The sequence below is a fragment of the Haplochromis burtoni genome, unplaced genomic scaffold (assembly GCF_018398535.1).
Source record: "Haplochromis burtoni strain Fernald_Lab_line unplaced genomic scaffold, NCSU_Asbu1 Contig_204, whole genome shotgun sequence".
Taxonomy (NCBI): domain Eukaryota; kingdom Metazoa; phylum Chordata; class Actinopteri; order Cichliformes; family Cichlidae; genus Haplochromis; species Haplochromis burtoni.
Window position 1 is genome coordinate 1,056,793 of NW_024582565.1, and position 12,745 is coordinate 1,069,537.

Genomic DNA, 12,745 nt, shown 5'->3' on the forward strand with positions numbered 1-12,745 from the left:
CCCTAATTAAGTAGCTTTATAGTGCACAAGTGGTATAATTCAAATATATTTAAAGTGACTAAAGTAAACATACCCCTTATGCCGAATGACACTTTTTAGATTCATATGCAGTATATAATCAGATCATAATTATTGATTTATGTGTATTCGTTGATGTGTATATCACTTAAACGTTCCAGCTTTTATAGTATATCAATAAGTGTACTATAGTATCTTAATGGATAAGTTGATCTAAAATAATGCAGGATTTGGATTATTTGGATTAGCAAAGTAATAAACAGAAGACAAATAAATAAGGTTTAAAATAAATGCTGTAGAGAAGAAAATACAAAATTTGAAGTAAAAGCAGAAAGTAGCATAGCAAAGATTACCCAATTAAAGGAAAAGTACTTCAAACCTGTACTAAATAGAAAATCTACTAAGTGGCATTCCTAATGGTCCTGTCCAAGCTTTTATCCAATGGAACTGCCCAGTGTAGGGTTAACAGTGCTATAGTCCAATGGCGTTGGTCAGGACGGTGCCAGACAATTTTCCCACAACCCCCAACTACCACCACCACCTATTCATGAACGATCAGTTGGGCTCCTTAAACCTTAATTCCTAAACAACATCCTCACTTAAAATTAAACATCACGTTTTACTTTTCTAAAACTTCTAATTTTAACTTGGATACACAGACTTTTCTGTATTTTTGTGCTACTTTTCTTTAACAAATGCGTGCCGAGTATGGAAAGTTGAGCACAAATGCTCCAGGGACTGTTAATGATGACTATGATGATGATAATGAGCATTATTATTATTTAAATCCTTTATTTGAACAGACTGAGATCTCTTTTTCAAGAGAGGCGGGTGTACAGAAATCACACACACAAACCGATACCGACAGCCACACAATGAAGCGACACATTATACGTGATTACAAATAAAACATGTGTAAGGGTAGTTGCAGATAAATAAATATAACCTTTTGAGATGTTTCAGTGAAATCCGAGAATGTAGCTACAGAGTTTGTTTTTGCAGCTCATTCAATCCATTTACAGGCAACAAACTATTCAAAGATGAAATCATTGATTAAGTCACGTTGCCGTGGTAAGTGTGTGTTTCAGCTGTGTTGTGTTAAGGCTTCGGCTGTTGTGAATGTGTGATCTGTTTCTGTGGCTCAGAAAATATTGACCGAGACTCCTTCAGCATTTAATGTCTTCTGGCCGGTGTTCAGCTTCCAGGTTCGTTGTTGACGTGTTAATTAAAGCTGCGTTCCTCTAAGGGGCCTAAGAATGCGTATAAGTAATCTTAACTTTCTCAACTAAATGAATTGTGGTTTTCATAATCGCATTTCTTTTACAAAATATCGCGAGCTGGCTAAAAGCAAAAGGTTGCATATTTTGTTCCTCTGCAGAACTCATTAGTGTAATCTGGGTGTTTGTTTTACATTCGAGGCTTTGGCTTGTGTGGCATTTTTGTGAGTGTGTGCAGAACAAAGCCGTCACCCCGTCTGCTCCACATGTTCTTATATATGCTGCGCACAGATCTCCCCCCCAGCCTGGGCAGTAAAACACATCTATAACCTTCACAGCTACCGTACAAAAAACACTAACTGTCCCTCTTTCTCCAGCTGCATTCACTTTACTCTCACCTGCTGCTATACGCTAGTCTGTCGCTCAGTCGCAGACATTTTTTTTGATCTCTTGCCTCATTTCTTTTGTGTTTACAGCTCTCTGAGCTGCTCTGACTTTATCAGATATGTTTGGTAGTATTTCATTAAACTCGGCAGCCAGGGAGTGGGAAAGTCCACTCTGGTAGAATTTGAGTCTCATATTAGTGGTTTTGGCCTTCATTTCTGTAACACAGCATTTCTTAAGTTAATTGCTGAGATCCGTAATCTCCAAAGGAAATTAAACACACAAAGAAACAGAAGCAATCAGATGATAATCAAGGTGTTACACAAACCCACCGGTTAACCTGATCTGTGTGGGAATCTCTCCATCTATCATTCCTTATCTTGAAAGTGTTTTTGCCTTGTTGGCCCATTTAATAACCTCCTTTTCCCCCCTCCATCCCTTATGAGGAGATTCGCCCCTCGCCCTGTGCTCACAGTATACCACTCCTTACAATTACACACAAATTATCCGCCAGAACCATGAAACACCAGAGAGCACGTCGCCTTCTCTCTTCTGCTTTTCCCCTCAAACCGTCTCCGCTTTCCTCCCCTCTCCATTCGGTCCATTGTCTTTCCTGACATCCTTACACACCCTAGACTTCTTTTTTTTAGAGCAGAATCCACTCCTACCGTCTTACATTCTTTCTTTTTACATTCCTTTTCCCTTTTTTTCTGTACTGTAGCATCCCACGTCTGCACACTACACCCTGTGCACATGTGTGTTTGTTTATGGGGCTGTTGTCCGTTTAATGTTTGCAGGCGAACACATATGCCCTGCGACATGGAGCATATCCAGTTTAAAACAGGGCTCTGCTTGTTTATGTGCAGCAGAAATATTTACAACCAGAACCAACCGTGTTTCACACACAAATCTGGGCAGATTTGCACGGTCCCCTGAAAACATAAGGTCGCATACGTGCGCTGACCTTTAAGGAGCCCATATTCATTCAAATTCAGTGGATGTGGCTCGACACATTCCTTTATAAGCGGCCTTAACCAAATGTGTATCATATCACCCATAAATTATGCCAGGTTAAGTCTGTTTCTTGAGCAGCGAGGACATGCGGTAAGCCGTACCACATAAAGTTTCATGAGCTGGTTTCACACTTTGACAGAGGGGAAATATGAGACATCGCAGATACACACACTCACACACACCAGTATGAAAATGCGGGGGGGTTCAGCATCAGAGCATCATGCTTTGATGGTTTATCCATGAGAATCTTTTACACTTTGTCGCAGAGGATGGTTCACGTGGGAAATGTTGCTCTGTGAGTGAGTCTGAACCTCAGTATTCGCTCTCCCCAGACGAGCTGCTAGGAACTTTCCAGCTGTTTGTGACAGCTGTGTGCGTGACGAGAGGTTCAGAAAAAAAAATACAAGAAAGAAAAAGAGGAACGAATCAAAGAAAGTAAGAAATGAAAGACAAGAAGATTGCAGAGCTGACAGAGATTAGAGTTCCAAGGAAATATGAGAGCTTCGTGTGTGTGTGTGTGTGTGTGTGTGTGTGTGTGTGTCTGTGTGTGTGTGTGTGTGTGTGTGTGTGTGTGTGCGTGTGTATGTGCGTGTGTGTGTGCACACTCCTCGGGCAGGGTGATTGTGGTTTACCACAGAAGTGACACCTGATGAAGCTGGTGGGAGTTTTAAAACCTGTTATTTAACTAAAAATGAAAACAGTGTACGAGTACGAGTAAAAGCAGAGAGATATTACTGACTAAATGCACTGCCCTGCACGTCTTTTAGATGTTGATGGTATCTGTGGTCATTGATTTATTCTCCAACAGGACAGTGATGCCAAACACAGAGCTATCTTCAGCAAAAACAAGAAAAATTAGTTCTGTAGCAGATGGTCTGGCCCTCACTGAGCCCTGGTCTCAGCGTGATGCGGTCAGTCTGGGATTGTGAGCTCTCCAACTTTAACACACTCACCAAATACCTTCAAAAGCTGTGCAAGTGTACCAAAGACAAGTGGCACTTGTTTAAAGGCAAAGGGTGTAGTTTTTGTTTTTTTTTTTCATTTTTACAGCACTTTTCTGAAGGACTATTGATAAATGCAGAGTGATAAGGATTATTTTTTTAAAACAAAATATCACAGGACTGTGTTCAAAGGAAATCATTACATGGCATCTTAAAATTATGGATCTTGCTGGCAAGTAACTTATCAAACACACTTTAAAGGCTGATTCTGTTCATAACATTTATGGACAGAGATTCAAGCTGCCAAGTGGCATGGGCTTTTTGGTTTGGTGGCCTTAGGATCACCTCTCTTTTGGAGGATGATGTGGTTCTTTTGGCTGGATTACGTGGCGAGTCTACGCTCTCAGTTTTTCAGCCAAGTGTGAAATGGCAGGAATGAGAACCACCTCTCCAAGTCTGGTTCTCAGCTGGAAAAGGTTTCAGTTGCAACTCCGTGAGTTGCCCCAAGTGCAGGGGTCTAAGTATCTACATTCCAACCCTCACCTATGGCCACAAGACGTGAGTAATGACCTACAGAATGAGATTGTGGATACAAATGGTGGAAATGAGCTTCTTCCGAAGGCTGTGTGGGCTCTCCTGTAGAGATAAGGTAAGGAGCTCGGGGAGAGGCTCAGAGGAGAGCGGCTACTCCTCCATTTGAAGGAGCCATTTGAGGTTGTTTGGTCATCTGACTAGGATACCTCCTGGACACTTCCTAATTGAGGTGTTTCAGGTATGTCCTACCAGGAAGCAACCCCATTGTAGACCCAGGGCACACTGGAGAGATTATCTCAGCCTGCTCGGGAATGCCTTTGCCTGCTAGGTTGCTCCCTCCAAGACCCAGACCCGGATAAGCAGCAGAAAACGGATGGATTGATAGTAAAGCAAACTCTCCTCCTTTTTGACTACAGTGGGAATCATAATTTTAAAAATGAGCTTTTTGTCATATCGAGCACAACTTTAAACCAGTGGCTTAATTCCCAAAATCATCTGGAAACTATTTATTGAAGCCAAAGAGCAAGTGAGATGAAGAGTTATATGATCCCTTAGACTTCCATACAACTGGAAATCTTTTTGCAGCCAGTGGAGTCGCCCCCTGCTGGTCATTAAAAAGACTGCAGCTATAAGACAACCTGGAAGCTACGTCAATCTTTATGTCTGGAAATGAGTAATTGCACTTATTGTGGCTACTTCCTCCTATTTATAGTCTTAATTCTAAGTAGGGCTAACTGACTTCTTATTAATTAACTTGAATCAATGAGTTAGTGGCATTTTAAAGTTATGACAAGTTAAGGCTGAGCATTTACTGTACAACCATTTTTAACCAGGCAGGTTTCTAATGTGAGCCATGGACTGAGGCCCTTTTCGTAAGGCAGTAAAGATGATAAATGTGGTACAGTGAAGAAGAAACTACAGTCTAATACAAATATTTAAATTTACTTTTTGACTCCAAATATTTTTCCTGATTAGCGCAGCATTTAATGTTTTTTCTTCTTAAAAACACTTGTGTGTGGACTACAGAAAACCTCAGCGAGTCATAGCCGCTGCAGCGTAAACCAGCAGAGTTGTGTCTGCCTGATGTCTCAGCTGTCGTTTAAGTGCATGTATGATAAAAACTGTTTCCACTATACGGCTCCACAAGGACCCTTCTTAAGCGAGCACAAGCTTGACATGTGTTCTTACACACACACGCATAGACACACACTCGTACATGTGCTCACACAGTCACTCACATTCTGTGGCCATGCACCGAAAGCCACGGTGGATTTATGTGAGCAGCCGTTTCCAAAAAATCTATTATTTCCATATGGTTCTTATACTCTCGCACACTGGCCAAAGCAGCATGGGGAGTGCTTGTGTGAGTTTTTCTCCATAACAGCATAGCGTGTTTGTGCTTACCTCTGTGATGTCAAGTTAATTCTTCCCTTCTTTATTAGCTGCTTGTCCTCAACTTTTCCTCACTCCACCCTTACTTCCCCCAGGGACTAGGAGAGAAACAGCCCTCTGTGTAATCTGTTGTCTTTCACATCAGTTCAGTTTGCGGCATTAATTGTTTTACCTCTCTCTCTCTCCGTCTGCTTTGGTGTTTCTGTCCTGCAGGTGTGCCGAGGAGGTGCGCTGGACTCCAGGGCGGAGCAGTGTGCGGCCTTTAACACCAATGAGTTCATAGGTCGATTGTACAACTGGGAACCTTTCACTGAGGGTGAGAACTGAGTCAACACACATGGTAGTTTAGTGGTGAGCTGCACAGTGCATCAATGTTATAAAAGGCTTATTGGGGGAATTAAATGGTATGATGGGGGAGGCGGGGTTGGGGGGGATGTGTGTTTGAGTGAGTTAAATATGTCTCTGGTATGAGTGTGTCCCGGCTGACCTGCGCTGCTTGCCCAGCCCACCGCAATCCCTGCTCTCTGTCGTTTGAGCAGGCCAACATCTGCATGCAGCTTCGAGGGTGGTGAGAGTCAATAGAAACAGAGAATGACTGGAACCCAATCTGCTTTGATTCTTTGCACCGAACACTTTCCCTCCTCTGTTTTTCTTCTCATTTGTCCAACATCTCCCTTTCTCCCCTCCTCTCCTGCCAAGTTTCTCCTCCCAACTCTGACTAAGCACACGGATTCCTACTGGGTGAGATAAAGAAGGAGAAAGAAGGACGGGGAGAGGGAGGTGAGAGGTGATGGGATGCGAGTGTTTTGTCACATGACCGCTGGGAGCAAACGGAGACAACGTGGCTTGCGTGCGTGTGCGTGCGTGTCTTTGTTTCTTCACACAGAAGTGTGCAGCTCCGTGTGTTTGTTTACTCTTTGGTTAAGTGTGCAAAGGTTCGCAGCAGTGGAGCTTGTCTTTGTTTTCCAATGCTGGAGGCAAAGAAAGAGAAAAGGCTCAGCGGATATTTGAGGAATTTGAACGAATAGGAAGGGTGAATATTGCTTGCATGGAGCTGAGGGAATTGAGGAGGGAAAGAGAAGAGAGAAACACAGCTGTGGGATGATATCAACAGTATTTGTCATTAGAATTAGAAATATGTGCTTGAGCCTGTGTGTATTTGTGCTATTAACATATTGGCAAGAGTGCTTGTGCTCTAGATGAATAGCTTAATGGATCTCAGATAAAACAGAAACAGGAGGGGAGAAAGCGTTTGCTCATTCGTGTTTGTGTGTCCGTCTGTCTTTGCACTTGTGATTACTGGATGAGCTGGATGAACTCCTTCGACCCACACAGACACTGGGGGAAGCACAGACCCAGTAACAGTAGATCAGCAACACCACCCGGCCGGCACACAAGTACATTAGTTTGACAAATTTTGTCAAAAAGAAATACACAGTTAGCACACTAGTCCAAATATAGACAGCACACACAGCTGAGAACGTCGAGTCAGTAGAGTTTATTCATTAAAGCGGAGCACGACACGCGATCGATACAGTAAAAGTTAAAGTAGCTCCAGTTAATAGATTATTTAATGGAGCAGATGAAAGCAGTTCAAAGAGTTCTCCCACTGAGTGTTTTATCAACTTCCAGCCCACTATCTTGATTTTCCATCCTGTTTAAGTTTGCTGTTATCACTCTTGTTTTTGGTCGCAGCAGGAAGCTGTTTTTAATCTTAAAGCTCCATAAACCGACTGTTTATGGAGCTGCTGAATACTGTGGAGCAGCCGTGGAATCAAAATAGGCTGCATGCACTTTTGATTGAGCAAGGACCCCTATGGCCAAAAGAAACTTCTTTTCAAGCTGGGGTCATTTAAATTTGGAGATCCATCTCTGTTCTGGGACCTCGCCATGCTTTCATGTGCGTAGCTGGGGTGGAAGTGGCTTGCAAGGTGGCTTGCAGGTTCTAAAGTACACTACATGGACAGCCCCTAATCTTGCCACAACTGTATAAAATCAAGCACCTAGCTACTCAGTCTGCTTTTACAAACATCTGTGAACAAACGGGTTGTTTCTTAAGAGCTCACTTGATGCGAGTGTGATATTGTAATAGGATGCCACCCTCACCACAAGCCAGTTTGTGAAATTTCTTCCCTCCCAGATATTCCATAATCAGCTGTAAGTGGTATTATTGAAGAGCGAAAGCATTTAGAAACCACAGCAGAGGGGCAAACCACGTAAAGTGCTGAGGCGTAGAGCGTGTAAAAGTCACCAGCGCTCTGACTCAGTAACTCCAGCACTCCAAACCTCCTCTGGCATTAACATCAGCACAGAAATTATATGGGTTTCCATGCCTCAATAGCTCCTGTAGGTGTAATTTGTAGGCAGCCCAGTGCTTTTGGCCATATAGCGTAACTGTAGGCAGGCTAAAATAATTAAATAGCATGGCAGGTATGACATTTACCAATGGGATGCATGGAAGGTGTGCAGATCCCATCACTTGGCATGTTGATAAATGTATACTTTGTTGAGAAAGTATGAATTTAGTGCTTTTGCTCTGCCTTTCTCTTGAAACAATAAACCTCTTGAAAGGCACGCAGACAGGAGCGGGTGGGCATGGATAAAAATCCTCCTCAGTGAACCTATTGCAGTGTTGGAAAAACCCTAAATCGGTGTGAAATGAAAAAGTAACACAGTAAAGCGTACTGTCTGAGCATAGTTTAAAAAGATAATTATGAGTTTTTGTCTGTTATTTGTAACACTCATACTTGCATACTTACTTGTACTTGCAGCCAGAAAAAATAAGCCCATAGATGGCTTCAGATCATTTTTTCCCATTACCTGAGGGAAAGGTCAGAGGCCGGTGTGTTTCAGCTGAATGCCTTGTGTTTCCCAGGGGAATACAACATGTCAGCCATGAAGGCTGTTTAAGATTTCAGTCAGACTTCGGGAAGTTTGAGGCGGATCTACAGATTAATTCTGTGTGTTTGCACCAGAAGTCATCGGCGGGGCATCAGCTGGAGTCAAACTGTCTGCATAAACACACGGGAGCTTTCCTTTTACCCACTACCAGGTTTCTGTGCGTTTGTGAAACGGGATTGGGGGGGGGGAGAGATATCGCTGCATCCTGAATTGAGCTGCTGTGCGTCCTTGCCCTCTGCTTCACTTTGGGTTGTTTTAAACTGATGTGTCCTTGAGGTCCGCTGAGAAGAGGAGAGGGCTGGATGGGGGGCAAAAGGGCAACCTCTGGTAGGGGGGAGTTTATGGGAAAATAGTCAAAAACACTCACCAAAGTCCACGCTTTGGCTGCACTATGCTGCTGTGCTGTGGGGGGCAGATGCTCTAGCCAGGTGACGTCACACTCGATCAGCACCGGAGATGATCCTTTCCCACTCCGCTAAGTAAACTCTATCACATTGTTTACTTCAGTCCGGTCCCATTGGCCACAACCCAGATTTTCATATCTGGCTTCCTATCAACACGCTGGAGGCTGCGATGGAGTGCTTGAGTGTGTTTGAACACTGACTGCTGCATGTCATTTTTCTCCAGCTGCTCTCATCTGTAGCACTGCATACATTTCCAGTCAGTATTTATGTTACGCGGTGCAGTCAGCTTGTGAACGTTTTCGCCTCCAAGATGACGAGCTCTGTTATGTTTGTTCTTCGGAGTGGCGCGGCCTCGGGTTTAGAAGTGTACGTTTAAACAGTAAAGCTGCCACCGTGGTTATAAGCCACGCAAGCGATGGGCCCTGACTAATTTCCTGCTACACGCTCGGCTCTGGTTAGCAGCGATTCTATAGATTTGTAAGCGCTGCACGTGCAGGTGTTGTTTTACTTGAATATTTCCTTTTTTCAGGCCTCATCCCCTCTGTGCACACCCAGCCTCCTCTCTTCCTGTCCCACTCCCTCTCTCTTTCTCTCTCCCCGTTGGAGTTTGTTTAGATGAAGCGATAGCGGGGAAGTATATTTAGGCACCATATATTCCACTGTCTGAACACTAAGCTCAGACAGGGAGCGAGAGTTAGAGCGACAGTGGAAGAGAATGAGAGAGCAGAGAAAACAGAGAGACAAAGACGAGTAGGAAGAAACAAATGGAAGATAAAGGCTAAATTTAAAGAAGACAGTTTGGAGCTGAGACGCGCTCGAGCGTGGCTTAAGGAGACGGAGAATGAGGGAGGTGATGAGGAAGGCAGAGAGAGCATGTGTGGCGACACGTATCCCGCTTTTAGCTCCCCCTCTCTTTTCTGTCACTGTCTCCAGTCTAATCTCTCAAAGATAACTATGACAGAGAGATGGAGAGAATGAGTGTGGAGGGAGAGAGGGTGGGAACGCTGCCTCTCTTTTTCCATCTCTTTCTCTCTCTCTCATTCTTTCTAAATATGTACCATATATCTTCTCATATCTCTCTGCAGTCATCAGATGGTAAACAAGGGGGCACACCGAGGCTGAAAAAAGGACGGTTTTGCATAGTTTGATGCAATTTGATTTTTTTTCTACCACCTTATGTCAACAGCAAACTTTTCTGATAAATTGAAATCAGAATAAATTACAATTACAGCAAGACAATTAAAGGCTAGCCTTAAGAAATTAGTTCCAGGAATGAAAAGTATATAACATACAGTAGTATACTTCTTATTTATATAATATATAAGAACTATATTATACTATTCATCTATTTTTCAAATGTGCTGGTTTGAATATTTGTTAATGGCTGGTTATAAATAAGCTTTTTTCCCATTGGCATTAGATAGTTTCCATTCATCTAGTCTAGATCACATTGTCCTCAATGCGACATATGTCTGTAATAAGTTTTCCCCACTTGAAGCATCTCCTCCAACTCTGCCTAAGACCACATGATGTCCTCCATCATGTGGTCTTAGGCCTGCCCCTCTCTCGATTTCCAACAGGGATCCATCTCAGGACACAATGACATATTTTTGTACATGATAAAGTGTTTTATTTTGTCCTGTTTTCACTGAGAATTAATACAGTTTCTCTGGAAACTCTGCTGAGTCCCTTCATCGCTAAATCTGTTGCTGTTTAGTCTCTTCATCTTTAGTCCCTTGAAAAATTGTTTAAATTCCTCGAACTCCATGTTTACCTGTGTTGAAGGACTGCTGCTACAGTATCACAGTGTATTTATAAGCAAACTTATGCGCAATCTCCTGCCTTGTGTCTGTATAAAACTGTTAAAACATCAAGTCTAGATCAACTGTTTTGCTTTAATGCCCTCCTCACCACTTCCACCCACTTAGCGAGAGGAAATTCACTCCTTAACGCTGGAAATATGTGTTCCCTTTGTGGAAACATAAAAACCACAGATCTCGATCTGTACGTCAGCCCAAGCTTGAAATGACATCTTAACAGTCTACTTTAACTTGCCCTTATCTTACAAGTGGAGATTATTCATTAATATTTTTTAACGACTTCTCATCTACGATATGGTTTTCACCCCATGTTTCTCTCAGTCTATGCAGTGATCATTGCAAAATGTGATCCCGGAGCCTCGGTTCCTTTAACAGGAACTACCACGAAGGTTTTGAGTACTTCAGCAGGTGTTTGTCCTTTCTGAACTCGACGGCTTTGCAGTCGTGCCAGATGCAGTCATGAAACTGTACAGGTGTGCAGCTGACATTAAAGGTTGAGTTTAAAGATAGCTGCTCTCTGGGCCATCGGGACTGAGTAAACGATGGTAGAGGTAAGAGGGCCACGTGGCTGTTCCCTCAACCCCAGTTATCACACATTTGTCACACATTCTTTTTCAGTTTAATGCTTTTTAAGTCACATTTGAGTGATCTGGTGTACGGTGTCACAGCTGCTTTGATCCCAGCACAAGATAGCTTAGTTTCCTGCTTGTGTGACACCTGGCTGAGCAATGTGGTACTCTGAGAGATTTGAGGACCCTGAAAGCATATGGATTTCCTTTGAATGTGTGTCATACGACACTCTTTGAATCCTCACAAGGTGAAAGCAGGGCGTTGGTATTTGACCTTTACCCTTTGTTCTCCGTTATCTCCTATGAACCTCATGACTTCGAAGGTGATGGAAAGCTCGGTTTACTTTCTGCTGATGTCATGACTTGGAGTGGAAATTTTTCCATTCTGCAACAGTGTAACCATTTCGCAGCACTGCTGTATTATCACAAACAACATTTGGTTGCATCATAAGATTAACGCAGGCTTTTGAAAATTCTTTTAAGAAGAAAATTATTTATCTGTATGCTGTTTTGACTGCTCCAGGCAAAGTGGCACGGTGTTCATATATGTACAGAATTTAATGGTTTTTACAGTTTCAGAAGACGAGAATTTTCCCCTTTAACCCCGAGCCCCTCCCTCCTCTCTTCAGCTACCTCTTCTTCTCATGGAGTGAGCTCATGTCATTAGCCCTGTTTCAAACAAACATGATCACAGGCCTGTACATTCACATACCCCTACAGCTTCTTCTTAAATAAACTGCCAAACAGTGGACCCAATCACCAGCCCTTCCTCTGTGTCTTGCTCTTCATTTTAAATGAAGATCTTAACCTTTTGGGAAACAGACCCATACTCTTTCTCCTAGGACTATGATGAGAAGTTGTAGGCTACATCATACATTTGAGGAAACCAGCAACTAACTTTGTCTGGAGTTTGGTTGTGGGTGACTGTTTTATTCCTTGGTGTTTTACATGCTGAATTACAGTAACTCTGAGTCTTTCATAAAATACAGGTTACTTACACACCCTGCAGTCTGAAAAAGCATCATGTTTAGGCACAAATGGAGGACTGAAGACGGTCTGCTGATGTTGTGCTCATGCCATGCCCTCAAATATATTAGTTCTTTTTCTTCAAAAAAAGCTCCTTATTTTCTTCACATTTTCCTTTTACCACTCTGCCCTGTGTAGTTTTCTGTATTCTCCACACTATTTATCTTCCCTATCCTCTCTGCACTGAATGACTTTCATTTTCTCTTTTACCTTGAAGCGGTGCCCTTTTTCTTCAGTTCTTCGACTCTGTGTTTCCACGCACACTTCGCCCTGCTGCGTGCATCCTTTGGGTCGCACTCATAAATCTTGCCTTTTTCAAGCTTAAGATTACACCTCTTTTCTGCGTATGTATCCGCTGGGAAGGTGCAGCCATGAACAGCGGGGAAATAGCTGATCACTCTCCCTCTCAGGGGTTACATGGTCTGGCCTTAGTTTCCTGACCACATGGAAAGACGTTCATCCTTCCAGCTGTTTCTTCTCCGTGGTTGTCAGAGAGAGAAAAAAACTCTGCACACACACACACAC

At 43.0% G+C, this 12,745-nt stretch overlaps 1 protein-coding gene across 1 annotated transcript in view; it reads left to right on the forward strand.

Annotated features, from left to right (window-relative positions):
* Positions 1 to 12,745, forward strand: part of adamtsl4 (ADAMTS-like 4) — a 33,437-nt gene that overhangs the window by 13,225 nt on the left and 7,467 nt on the right. Inside the window, exon 5 of the mRNA XM_005936129.3 lies at positions 5,714 to 5,816. Within this exon, the coding sequence (XP_005936191.1) occupies positions 5,714 to 5,816 (103 nt within the window). The remainder of the gene's footprint in view (positions 1 to 5,713; positions 5,817 to 12,745) is intronic.